Source organism: Mastomys coucha, unplaced genomic scaffold, assembly GCF_008632895.1.
Source record: "Mastomys coucha isolate ucsf_1 unplaced genomic scaffold, UCSF_Mcou_1 pScaffold5, whole genome shotgun sequence".
In the NCBI taxonomy this organism is placed as follows: Eukaryota; Metazoa; Chordata; class Mammalia; order Rodentia; family Muridae; genus Mastomys; species Mastomys coucha.
This window is the reverse complement of record NW_022196911.1, coordinates 100,042,879-100,056,450: the sequence shown is the minus strand read 5'-3', so window position 1 is coordinate 100,056,450 and position 13,572 is coordinate 100,042,879. Positions and strand designations below refer to the sequence as shown.

Here is a 13,572-nt window from a genome sequence, read left to right as displayed (position 1 = left end):
AAAAAAAAAAAAAAAAAGCAAAATTAGACAAAAAAGTCAATGAAAACACAATTGATTTTATTTTGTATTGGCTAACTACTTGTGGCCAGAAAAATAAAATATTTGAAAAAAATTATTTGGAATTCCAAGGATGTGGAAAGCAATGGAAAGGGTCCAGAGAACACAAAAGACAGAGGAGGGAGCTCAGGCTCGTCAGGCTCCTGGTGAGGAGCAGTGAGGAAGCCATCATCTGCAGAGAGACCGCCAGAGAACCCATCTGTCTGCCTGTGCAGAAAGTTTAAAGAAGCCAGGTGTGCTTGCTAGCTGCAGGGACAGGAGGATTGCTGTGACTCTGAGGCCAGGCTGGACTACGTAGCAAGACCCTGTTTCAAAATAAGAACATTGGCAACACTCATAATCAAAAATAGATCAGTGGTGTCTTGTGGACCTGTTAGCCACTAGAACTAAGCATACAATGGCAGCTGTACCTGAATGGGGTGAGGGTAGGTGCAGACTCGAAGCTCTTTATGATGTTCTCCTCAGAAAGGAGTTAGATCTTCTTCTTCTTCTTCTTCTTCTTCTTCTTCTTCTTCTTCTTCTTCTTCTCCTTCTTCTTCTTTAGGTTTTTTGAGACAAGGTTTCTCTGTACAGCCTTGGCTGTCCTGGAACTCACTCTGTAGACCAAGCTGGCCTCGAACTCAGAAAGCTGGCCTCGAACTCAGAAATCCGCCTATCTCTGCCTCCCAAGTGCTGGGATTAAAGGCATGCACCACTACTGCCCAGCAAATTAGAGGTTCTTGAGTAGCTTTAGGTTTAATATGTATATTCATATTTCCAGAGTAACCATAGAAATAATAAAAATGGGAAAAACAATGGGAAATTGAATTTTAAAAATTTAAGAAAGTAGGAAAATAAACATAGAAAAAAATGCAATCAAGAGGAATCAAAGTGATAAAAATAAAATAAATAGAAGCAGAGGCAGGTGTGGTGCTATGTGCCTACAATCCTAGCACTCGGGAGGCTGAGGCAGGAAGATTCAGAATTTGAGGCTAGCCTAGGCTATGTACCAAGATCGTTTGTCAAACAACACTCACATTTTAAAAAAATAAATAAACAGAACAAATTCTACTAGGACTAAATGCTTCATTCAAAAGTAAAGAATGCCATCTTAGATTTTTAAAGAGTGCATTGAAAAAATTTCTAAGCTTATTCATTCATTCATTCACCACCCATCTATCTATCTATCTATCTATCATCTATCTGTCTGAAATAGGTTTCACTATGTAGTCCTGAGTGGCTTCAAACTTGCTTATGTAGAACAGGCTGGCTTTGAACTCCTGGAGACTGGCCTGCTACTACCTCCCACTGTTGGTATGAAAGGCATTCCTTACCTGGGCCTGGCTCCCAGCCATCATTTTTAGGTTAGTCACTAAAGATACAGCTATAAAGCAAAAAGATAAAAGATAAAAAAAGAAAAAGTCTAATCAGATAATTTCCAAACAAAAAAAGAGGTAAAATAGCTACAGTAATACCAGACAGGGTGAACTTTAAAACAGGATAGAGTGACCTCTGGCAGCAGTGGATTCAGTTATCCAGCGGTAAAACAGTTCTAAGCGTGTGTGCGTCTAAGTGCCTCCATATACAAACCAGAAAGTGATGGAATTGAGCAGGCCAGGAGAACAGGGAAAATCACAGGGACATAGGACAAGAGAGGAGCCTTCTCACCTCAAAACCCACTTGTTTCTCACCAGCAAGAATTTCAGCACAGTTGATAAAATGTTGAGCGAAGGCCAACATGGAGACAAAGCCTTTTCTTATAGAGGTATTACATATACTGCTGATATTGTGGGACTCTTGCTTAAGGCCTAAGAGTGTGTGGCCTTTGAGTATAGCTCTGTTTTTTTCCCCCACATATAAACCTGATTTTTTTCTGAGAATCTTACAAGACTAGACACTTGATTTGTGATTTTTAAAAAGTGTCTGAATTCTTTTTTATAACCTTTGTGACCTTTGCTTTTTCCTTACCAGCTGCAGTCCTACTCGGTACTTCTTAAGGACTTACCGAGGAGAAAAAAAAAAAATATGAAAAGGTTTCTTTGCAACCCTTCCCGGTGTGGCTTCAGATGCCCCTAAATCGCATGTATGGCATGTATGGCTGTTACAGAGAGCTTAAGAGCTTTCTCCTGAGAAGCCCCCACTGGGTGGAGCCCTTTCTTAAGCTCACCCATGCTTATGTGTGTATTAATAACCTTTCCTCATACTGCCTCATACTGCCTTGTGTTGAAGCTATTATCTGCTGCCAAGTGTGGGTTCCTGGCTTTACCTGGCCAGGGAGTGCTCTGTCTGTGAGAGACTCCTTGGGCCACTCCAGATGTCAGGGTAGCACCACCTCTGATCAAGCTGCTTCTGATAGAAATGCTGATAGCAGGGAATTTCAGGCCCAAGTTATTGATGAAGAAACAATGGCTGTAGGTATAAAGCGATAAAAAGCAAGTTCGAAATCCCGTTTCTCTCTAGGCTTGGTGGTGTGGGCCTACTTGGGAAGCTGAAGCAAGAAGGTGGCCATAGTTAAGACCCTGTCTGGGTTTTAGTCCCAGTATTGGGGCTGGGGGCGGGGGAAGATTTATTTAAAAAAACAATAAATCCAGCTTCTCAGTTGAGTTGACTGCATTTTAGGGGCTGCATGTGACCAATGGCTGCTGGAGCAGACAGCACAAAAAACTATTTCTGAACAAGTCCGATTTAGACGGCTCAAATTAGCATCTTATTCAGGGTACATGTTGAGCAGCATACCCAAAGGTGCCGAGCTCTGCACTGAACACAGTGCAAGTCAACTAGAAGTGAGATCACGAAATGGCCAAACAGGCAGGGGCCACCAGACTTCTTACTCAGGATAAAAACAGAAGTAATTATGGAGTAAAAATAGACTCCATTATATTAAAGACTGCTCATCAAAGGGCATGCTTGTACTTTGCTCAGACTGATGTAACAAAGTCCCACGTACACAGTGGCTTAAACAACAGAAATGTATTTTCTCCTAGTTCTGAAGGCTAGAAGTTCAAAATCAGGGTGACTGCATGACTGGCTGATGAGTTATCGCTTCTGGATTAGATGCAGCAGCAGCATCGGGTAGGGGAATTGTGGGAGGGAGGGAGGGGCAGGGCGGGGTGGGTAGGGGAGAGAAAGCCGTCTTTTCCTAGAAGGTCAGAATCCTTTCTGAGTAGAGCCCCATCCCCTTGATCTTAACCTTAATTACCCTCAAGGTTCTGACTGCACTGGTCACTGGGGGTAGCAGTGCAGGCTTTAGGTTTCAGGGCCTTGGTACATAAATGAGAGTGGGTGAGAGATGACCAAAGTCCACAGCACACAGCGGATGAGATAGGAGGACAGGCTGTAGAGTGCGCGAAGACATTAGAGCGCATGCATTTGATAGAACTTGCACTTAGACTCCAAACAAAACCAAACCTGCCAGTTAATCATAAAAAGAAACAACAGAAAGCCAGTAGAAAAACACCAAAGAAAGATGGTGTCTGTAATAGTCACCTAAGTACTTGACCTCGTTCGTTCATCCTTAGAGTAACAGGAACTTGAAGCTCAGGGAGGTGGTGCTGCACTCTCACTAGGAAGTGGAGTCAGAGCCCCAAGGTCCTGAGGGCAGTGCCGTGGAGCAGCTGGAAGCCAAGCCGCTCTGGAAGGCGCTTAGCTGGAAGGAATGAGGACCAACCAGTACAGCTCCTCTGGAAACACCTGTAATGTTCCAAAACCCGCACACACAAGCATGTTGTATGTATTGGTTCCACTTCTTTTGTTTTGTTTTGTTAGACAGAGTTTCTCTTTGTAGCTTTGGCTGTCCTGGAACTCACTCTGTAAAGGAGGCCATCCTTGAACTCTTGAGATGCACCTGCCCCTGCTTCTGCCTCCTGAGGGCTGGGATTAAAAGGGTGCCTGCCACCGCCCAGCATTCGTTCCACTTTTACAAAGTAAACTCACCCAAGGAAGTAAATACCCAGTTTAAGAAAGAAGATCCTCCCAGCATCCCTCACTGCCCCTGTCTGTGTTATCCTCCCAGCATTCCACACTGCCCCTGTCTGCATTGTATCCCTCACTGCCCCGTCTGCATTATCCTCCCAGCATCCCTCACTGCCCCGTCTGCATTATCCTCCCAGCCAAAACTGCTGCCATCTTCATCAGATCAGTCTGATTTGCCACCCCTTCCCCCCCCAGATATTCCAGCCACCCCTATGCAGTTCTGCCCTAAATGTGTGTGGCCTCAGAATCAAGGGAAGATGCTGGAGTGTAGAGATAGAAGACTAGGGGGAGGGGTGTTTATCTGTGTGGCCACGGGGTGCAGGCAACTTTCCCTTTTGTTTTGTATTTTATTTTTTATTTTGTGTGTGTGTGTATGTGTGTGTGTGTGTGTGTGTGTGTGTGTGTGTGTGTGTGTGCTAGGTAAACACTCCAGGCCTGAGCTGTCTTCCCAGCTTGCCCAACAGAGCCTTTCTAACTAAGGAACAGAAGTAGGCTAGTAATGCCTGATTGCCTTTCATCAGCCACTTTGACATAAGTATTTAAAAGCAATTTCTAAATTATAAAAATACCTAGATGATACCATTATTAAGCTTGTATTTGTTATTAAGCTGTGTTAAGTGAGAAAGGTATTACAAATACATTGTGAACATGTGTTGTGTGTGTCTAATTACAGGGGTACAGATCAACACCAGCAGTTAAGGTAGTTAGAGTGAGGCCCGTCAGTGTAAGTCAATAATAGACTTTGTTGCTTTGAAGACACGGTACCCACTAGACCTTAGACTCTGTGACGTCCTTAGGTGCAGCACTGTTTTTTTATTTGATTTATTTATATATTTATTTTTTGTTTGTTTTTGAAAATTTGGGGTCAAATCGTTAGGAACCTTTGGAGGAAACTTTGTTCAGAATAAGAAAACTCTGTTGTGGAATACAGTCATAAACGAGATGGCATTTTGCAGTTGTGAACACACCTTCACAGATCTTTTCCTGTTAGATTCTCAAAGCAACCTTATGAGCTGGCACTTTTCAAAACCTGGCTCACGAAACTCCACAGCTGTCTTTGTACGTCTTCACGGTGAAGGTTAAAGGCTTCCCCCAGGGCTCAGGGCCAACGCTAGGATGTCTCCTGGCCACTTCTGTTCACCATCATTGCAAGCATTACGTAGGGCCACTGTGCCAGGAAAGGCGTAAAGGGCACCAGTAATCACCACTCTGTGCAGACGGCACGGTGCTGCACGCTTTCCTTCGTTGGTGTTTTGGATGGTACTGGGTATTGAACCTAGAGACTCGGTGCATGCTGGGTAAGTGCTCTACCATTGGGCTCTCCAGTCCCAGATGACACTCCTGTTGAGGGTTAGAAGGGAGAGTTAGAGCTAGTAACAGAGTTCAGCAAAGTTGTAGCATACGAAAGCAATGTCTAGAGCCAGCTGTGTTTCTATCCCATGACAATGGCCAATCTGAAAGAGGAAACAAGGAAACTGCTCCCTGCTTTAGCATCAGAAAGAATAAACAAGAACAATTCAAAGACCCAACTCTGTGATCCTTCCAAGAAGGGCCAGATTTTAAAAATGCGTGCTCTTGAATTAGACAATGGTTTTTAAAGACGTGGTACAAAAGCATCAGCAACCAGGAGAAATAGGATTTTAACAAAATTGAGACTTTAGTGTGTCAAAGGAGATGATTAAGAAAGTGAAGGCAACCTCCCAGAATGGGAGAAAGACTTTGTAAATTAGGTATCTGGTGAGCATGTATCGGAAAATTGAAGATGTAGGTTCATGTGTAAACTTACGCACAGAGCCAGGCATGGTGGTGCACCACTCCAAAAATGGAGGCAGGAGAAATCACAAGTTAGAGACCACAGTTAGTTATGTAGCAAGGCCCTGTCTCAAAAAACAAAACAAAACAACAAATAACACCCCCAGATTCCACATTCCACTTCTGCCTGGCTGTTCATAGTGGCATTCTTCTTAAAACCCCTAAGTGGAAACAATCTGAATATTCACTGAGGATGAAATGATAAAGTGTGGCCTGCCCATACAGTGGAACATAGCCCAGCTGTAGAAAAGAATGACGTGCTGCAGCCTGCCGGGGCCTGGGAAGCAACACGGTGAGTGGAATAGACCAGACACATGGGACGAGCACCGTATGCTTGCGATCTCACAGACTGCTTCTTTCACCCAGCATTACATTCGTATACATACACATGTACACATGCGCACACACATACTCACCACCTACACTCCCCTTGGAACACGGCCCAAGAATGGAGTTGAGTGAGGACCGTGCCAAGTGCTTGTGAGAAAACTCCAGGACAACAGGAGTCTTGTGACCCCAGTCTCCTCAAACCACGGAACTGTTCTGGGAATGTCTGTTTACGCTCCCCACCCCAGGTGCCGCAGATAGGAGGGCGTCTACTCCAGATTACTCATTCTTGCTTGCTGACGCTATTCAGTTAAATGTTTAAACTCTCTTTTCTATGCCTCTGTGGAAACACATGGCTTCGCCATGTGCAGCTTGTCCTTGTGATTGTGACAGCTTGAGCTCATGAGAGCTTTACTTGGGTGATCGCTCATGGCCCTCAGAGTATAAATTGTCTGATGCTCTGACTAAAACTTCAGCTTGCCTCATGTATTAGCTCCCTTCTCCCAGGTCCCACTACTGATAGAACATTCAATATAGACACCAGTGATGAATTTCTACATAATACCTGAGTATTATTTCATTTTATGGCTATAACGTAGTTGTTTGTCCATTCATCTTCAGGGGGACATTTGTGACATTTCCAGTTTTGTCTCTCCTGAGCACAGATGCTATGAACCCTTATGTTTAGTGTCTGTGTGGACATAGGTTTTCAGTTTATTGACCTGAGACCTGGAGTGACATTTGCTAGGCCACGTAACCTTCCTATGAAGCTGCATTGGACTGTTGCCAGGATTTGATGATGTTGGCATTTGATGTTCTCATTTCTCGGCACGGATTTTCCCCCTGAAAGATCAAAGTGAAAGCGTCTTAAAATAGACATTTATAAAAGATTCAAGAGGACTCGACAGGTGTCAAGAGGTTCTCTCGTTATGTGCATAGCATTCGTCTGAGTCAGGGAACATCAAGGATGCTCCAAAAAACTTTTGAAAATAACTATGGCGCCCCAAGCTTTTTGTGTTTCCTCCCTCCCCCGCATCCCAGCCTGGTACCCCTCGTCTTCAGAATTTTTTTTTAAATTAAATTACATTTATTTATGTGGGGGTTGCAGGTAGGGAGATTTCTGCATGAATAGTGGCATGCATGTGGAAAGCTTGTGGGAGGTGGTTCTCCTTCCACCATGGGGGTCTCGGGGATAGAACTCTTCAGCTTGGAGGAAAAGCCCATTTACCCACTGAGGCTTCTCACCAGCCTATCTTCAAAAGTTTAAAAAGAAGACCAGATGTGGTAGTTACACATCTATAATTCAAGAGGTAGAGGCGGAGGGTTAGAAGTTCAGAGCCATCCTTGTTTATATAATGAGTTGTAGGCCAGCCTGGGCTACTTGAAACTCTGTCTCAAAAAAAACAAAAACAAAAACGGGCTAGAGAGATGGCTCAGCAGTTAAGAGGTCTGTTTTCTATGTTGCTCTGGACCAATCGTGTCTACTGGAACCATCTGCAGTAGTAGAGATTAGGCACTTGTGAGATACAATATATATATATATATATATATATATATATATATATATATATATTTGGTTTTTCGAGACAGGGTTTCTCCGTGTAGTCCTGGCTGTCCTGGAACTCACCCTGTAGACCAGGCTGACCTTGAACTCGGAAATCTGACTGCCTCTGCCTCTCAAGTTCTGAGATTAAAGGCGTGCGCCACCACCGCCCGACCTACACTTGTGATATTTGAAATGTGGATAGTGATACTCCAAAATGGAATTCTAAGTTTGCATTAATGTTGCCAGTCATATGTCTGGGAGTTACTTTGTTGAAAAGCGAAGGTGTCTTTTATCATTCTGTGAGATGGTCAGTCCCATTTGAAACAACCATGGACACTTGTGGCCATCTTCTTCGTGCCTCAACTTTCCCAGTGCTGGGATTGAAGATGTAAGTCATGGTCCACACGCTCCCTGCCCACCCCACCCCCCACGTACCCTGCCCCACAGGAAAGGGCAATTTTAAACCCTTAGTTCTTCAGAGTGATCCCCTAGGAGAAATAATTGAGTGGGGGCATGTCAGCTAGGCAGGGCCTGGGGCAAGTCTATGTATTTTCCTTTCTCTTTCCTCTGGAGAAATTCAACCAAGGCCTGAGGAAGAGACAGCGTGTTCTTCAGGGTTATAGTCGGGGTTGGAGGGCCTGTCTGGCGATGAGCCCTTTCTAGTCTGCCAGCACAGTTTTTCTTTTCCTCTTTCCTGTTGGACAGGGTTTCTGGTGGCCCTGGCTGGCCTTTGAACCCCTTTGTAGTGAGGATCATCTTAACTCCTGATCTTCGTGCCTCCACCCACCAAGTGTTGGGATTACAGGAGCATCACTACCAGCTGTCTCATATTGTATTTTCTTTGTTTATTTGGCTGCAGTGTTATTTGATTTAAAAGTTCACTCGAGCAGTCTATTTTCTTCAGGAAACTTTTACATAAGAGTGTGTTATTTAAATTCACAAACTTAAATATTGTCCAGAGAAATCTTGTTTAAGGTTCATGCTTCCCCACCCCCTTTTTTTTGAAGAGAAGTAAATTCTCCGCCATTTAAAGGCTCTGAAATAACCCACGTCATAATTACTTCCACTGAAGGTCCCTTTTGTGTGATAACCTTGCCATTCTTTAAGGATTGCCAATGGTCTACGGCTGCCATCCATACTGCTTGGCGTTTTAAGTTACAATGATGACATTTCTATGTCCTTAAACAGTTATGCGTTTCAGTAATGTGAACAACTCACCTTAATAAAACAACCCATCACTGATTGTAATTTCATGTTTAAAAGGCTATATGCCGATAGTGGTTGGCTTGTATTATTTTTCCCTAGAGGCAAAGTCAGTTTTAGAAAAAAATCATGGAATTTTCCCTTGGCATTTCTACGGTAAATAGACAACTTGACTATTTATAGGGACTTACACTTTGTTTTAAAATGAGATACCCTGCTTAGCTTACCATGAAAACACAGATGCTTCTGCCTTCTAATAGGGAGGCCCTTTCCTCATAGCATCTGTTTAAATTGGCCAGCCAGATGATAGCCACAGATTCCCACCCTCTTCCTATTAAAGGACATTGACCGGTAAAGCAGGTTTGCAAATGAGGTTAACTTAGCATTTGGTAAAGTTTCTATTGTGTTGGCTCTATCACCTAAGTAATTTTGTTCCATTTACTGATTTCTATTTTTCCAAGTATGTATATGCATATATATGTGGTGTGCTTTTGTATATGTATGTTTTTTGCATGTGTGTAGGTGCACATATTTGTGTGCATATATGTCTTCTGTGTGTACATGTAAAGCAGGAGGATTATGTCAAGAGTCACCCCTCAGTTACTCCTCCTCTTCATCCACTGAGATATCAGCTCTTGGCCAAACTCAGAGCTCCCATGCATGGCTAGGTTCCTCATCCTATGTGGGTCCCTTGTCCCCACCTTTGGAGCTCTCTTCCTAGCCCCAAGTTGTGTAATGATTAAGCCATCTGAATCTAATTCTGTTATATCCTAAATGACTTTGAAGGGATACTGCCTTGGACACTTGTCCTTTGGGTGGTTTGAACCGGGTTTGTATTAATCCGTGACTAACAAGCCCTCACTGTGGTATCAGGCCCAGTAGTAGTCCTCTGGAAGTAAGGACAGGACCAAAATGTAGTCTCCGACCTTAAGAATTATCCTATGTATGATTCAAAGTGTGTAGGCAGACAGTAAAGGCCATATTCAGGGCTTCCGCGTATGCCTTATCAGTTTCGTTGGGAGGGGCAGCTGTCCCAGGATGTCTCCTAGAATAAGTATTGTCTAAGCTGAGAACTATAGTGTATATAAGAATCGGCCAAGGAAGGGATGCAGGTTTAGGGGAAAGATAATCAAGGGAAGAAACTCGAAGGTGAAGAGACTCTAGGAAGATAGAAAACTTTACATTGTTTGATGGATGGCTGGTCCAGTGTAACCCTAACAAAATGCTGTTTCATTTGGAAGGCAAACTTGTGACTTTGATTCTGTTCATGTCATGGGAAGTCAGTGCTTTCCAAACACTTGATCATGAATCCCACATGTCAGATCACTTATATAACCCCAGTATGTCCATGCTGTGTATTCACTGATGTGCTGAGATTTAATACACACAGTGAAACATACAAAAAAGAAGCCAATGATCATATGTATAATCTCATATCTTTACTAGCGATCCCGGAAGCAAAGTGACGAGTCATTGTCCTTCGGCATCTTGCTTAACTGTCTTGTAATGAATGCATCTGCTCAAAGGCCTGCTCCCAAATTTAGCTTATTTTGTCACTTGATTTTAGTGACAATCAAAGCTTGGATCAAAGTAAAGGAATTTGGCTGTACTTTTGAAGTTATGGCATTGTTTTTTTTTAATCAAATTAATCACCTTTTATGGAAATCTTTTACTGAAAGTACATTTCCATCTGTCTACTGTTTTTCTTCAAATTAATTAAAATGCATTACACTTTCCGTAATAAATGTGTTCAGAAAAACCCTTGGAAGCTATCACTCGGGTAGCACGAAGCTTAAACTATTATGCTCCTAATTTAAAAAAACACACACTTAGGAGTTTGGGGTTTCTTTGTCCTTAGGTTGAGTGTCCTGGAGGTCACAGGACCAGCTTTCAGTCCGTTCTGTGGCTCCTGGGGCTAGAGGTCAGGAGCCTTTACATGCTGAGCCACTGGCCTAAATATACGCTTTTCAGTGTTTTTTGTTTGTTAGTTTGTTTGTTTTAATAAAAGAATTAGGCAACTATTCTTGTTTTAAACCCCTCTTTATTTCATTTTTTGAGACAAGTTTTTCACTGCCTTAAGCTGCCCAGAACTCACTGTGATGACCAGGCTGCCCTGAAAGCTGTGGTCCTCCTGCCTTAGCCTCAAGACAGCTGTGATTACAGATGTGCACCAACACCTTAAGCTCTTTCAAATATTTGGTAGTTACCAGTAATCCTATATGATCTTTAAAAAAAAAAAAAAAGAAAGAAAGAAAGAAAAGAGAAGAAAAGGAAAGAGGTTGGAACAATGGCTCAGTGGTTAGGATCCTGGATGATCTTCAGAGGACCAGTCTGGTTCCCAGCACCCATTTTGGGTGGTCACAACCATCTATGACTGCAGCTTCAGGGTATCTGACACTGTCTCTGCCCCCTCGGGCACCCACACATGTGTGACGTCTATCACACATACATAAAGATAATTTTTAAAGAAGAGAGTGATGCTACCTCCTATTCCATGTGGAGTGTAGGAAAGACTTAGTATTGTAAAGACCTTCTTTAGATAAAAAGGCCTCAGGGACATCCTGTGACATCCTGCGCACCTCTAGTTCTGACCAACCCGTGTCAGTAATTCACCTGTGAATAGGGCAACGACTGCCAGTGTTTTCTACACTTCAGGACTTGTGTCTGTTCCTCTAGGAGAGCAGCTATGGCACCTGATTAACATTAATACGGTTTTGCAAAGCATTAACTAGCCCTAGCCCGTGCCTTCCAGCAGGTAGAGAAGTTCATCTTGTGTAATGAAACTTAAAGTCCTGACAGAGTTTGAGGCTTTTTTAGTGTCATTAGGTCTGGAAAGCTTATCTTCAATACTACAAAATAAATAGACGTACTAATAATAGTTGGGTGGTGGAGGGGCGCGCCTTTAATCCCAGTACTTGGGAGGCAGAGGCAGGTAGATCTCTGAGAGTTTGAAGCCAGCCTGGCCTGCAGAGCCAATTCTAGGATAGCCAGGGCTGCACGTAGAGAAACCCTGTCTTGAAAAACAAACCGCCGAAAAAACAAACCAACCAAATAAATAAACAACCCCCCCCCAAAAAAAAACCCTTAAAAACCAAAAGTTTGATGTGGGCATACACACCTGTGATCCCAACACCCCAAGGCCAAGGGGAGAAGGGTCATCAGTTTAAGGCCAGCTTGTCTTGAACATGTCTCAAATAGTCAAAACATGAAGACACACACACACACACACACACACACACACACACAAAGGTCAAAGTTCATTATATCAGTTTGTATTTGAGCAACAAATTTAAGGATGACTGGCTTTGGCTTGAAGTTTGAAGAATAGACACTTAGAACAATGGCTATTGATGTCAGAGCTGGCCGGGAAACAGTAGAGAACTAAAGTGTTACTGGATAAACACACTCACAAGCCTGGGTTATAGCTCAGTTGGTGGAGTGCTTGCCTAGCATACATGAATCCCCCGGTTCAATCCCCAGAAGCACATAAACCAGGCACGGTGGCACACTCCCATATTGCCAGCACTCAGGAAGTGGAGGCAAGAGGATTAGAAGTTCAAAGGTGAGCCTAAGTTATATATTGAGTTGGAGACTAGCCTCAACAGAGTGTTCCATTATTTAAGAGAATATTTGGCTAGTAGGTATTAACCAAAAAGGCCATTGGTTGCTCTTTTTTCTTTTTTGTGTACACCTTATAATTATTTTTGCTGAGAAATGTTTGGAAGCTTTTTGTGATTTTTGCTTCATTTTTTGAGACAGGACCGTGCTGTGTAATCCGGTCTAGCCTCAGACTTTCAATAATCTTCCTACCTCAGGCTGGGAGATGATTTCCTTTCATCTATAGAAAATACATTCGTAGTCACTTGGGATTTCTTATAAAAAGATACCTTTTCATAACACCTTTTATCAAATTTACTACTTGACTTTATTGCATTTTATCAGTCATGATTCTTTTCTATGAAAGAGATAGAAAATCAATTCAAATCAGCTTGAGCAAAAAGAGAATATGTCGGCTCTAAGCAGTAGTCCGGACTAGCCTCAAGGACTTTAACTTGGTTGTCGGGTCTGTGTTTCCAAGTGTGTATATGTTGTCTGTGGCCTTTGCTTTCTGTAGAGCACTGTTGATACCATATACAGCGGAAAGCCTTTGTGCAGTTGTATGGTAAGGAGAGGTGCTTTCTTCTAGTGCCAGGGACATGGGGGGTGGGATGAATGTGCCTGCACACAGGCCACAGAAAATGAGAGACAGGCGGCTTCCCCAGTGAAGGGTTTGCTGCTACCCCAGAGGAGGAGATGCAGGAGTCAAGATGGAGGGGTGTTCGTTACAGCGTTTGTGGTGATGAGAGCAGGGAGCGGGAGGCATGTGGAGTTCTCTAAGGTTGAAACCATGACTTATTCTTACGTTTCTAATCATTGATTCTTACAGACTATGCAAGCTGCGAGATGCCCTACTGATGAATTATCTTTAAGCAACTGTGCAGTTGTGAACGAAAAGGATTTCCAGTCTGGCCAGTGAGTAGCTATCTGACTTGAGTCTTTTAACTTGCTAGGTATTGTTTTAGAGTAGGACTCCAAAGAATAATTTTAGGAAAACCTTTGGAAATTGCATTTTTTTTTTGATATTTTCTTTATTTACATGTAAATTTCTCCATTCCCAGTTTTCCCTCCAAAAAACA

At 43.0% G+C, this 13,572-nt stretch overlaps 1 protein-coding gene across 1 annotated transcript in view; it reads left to right on the top strand.

The window, feature by feature from the left end:
- Nsf (N-ethylmaleimide sensitive factor, vesicle fusing ATPase) overlaps positions 1-13,572 on the top strand; it is a 139,905-nt gene that overhangs the window by 9,495 nt on the left and 116,838 nt on the right. Inside the window, exon 2 of the mRNA XM_031354552.1 lies at positions 13,323-13,408. Within this exon, the coding sequence (XP_031210412.1) occupies positions 13,323-13,408 (86 nt within the window). The remainder of the gene's footprint in view (positions 1-13,322; positions 13,409-13,572) is intronic.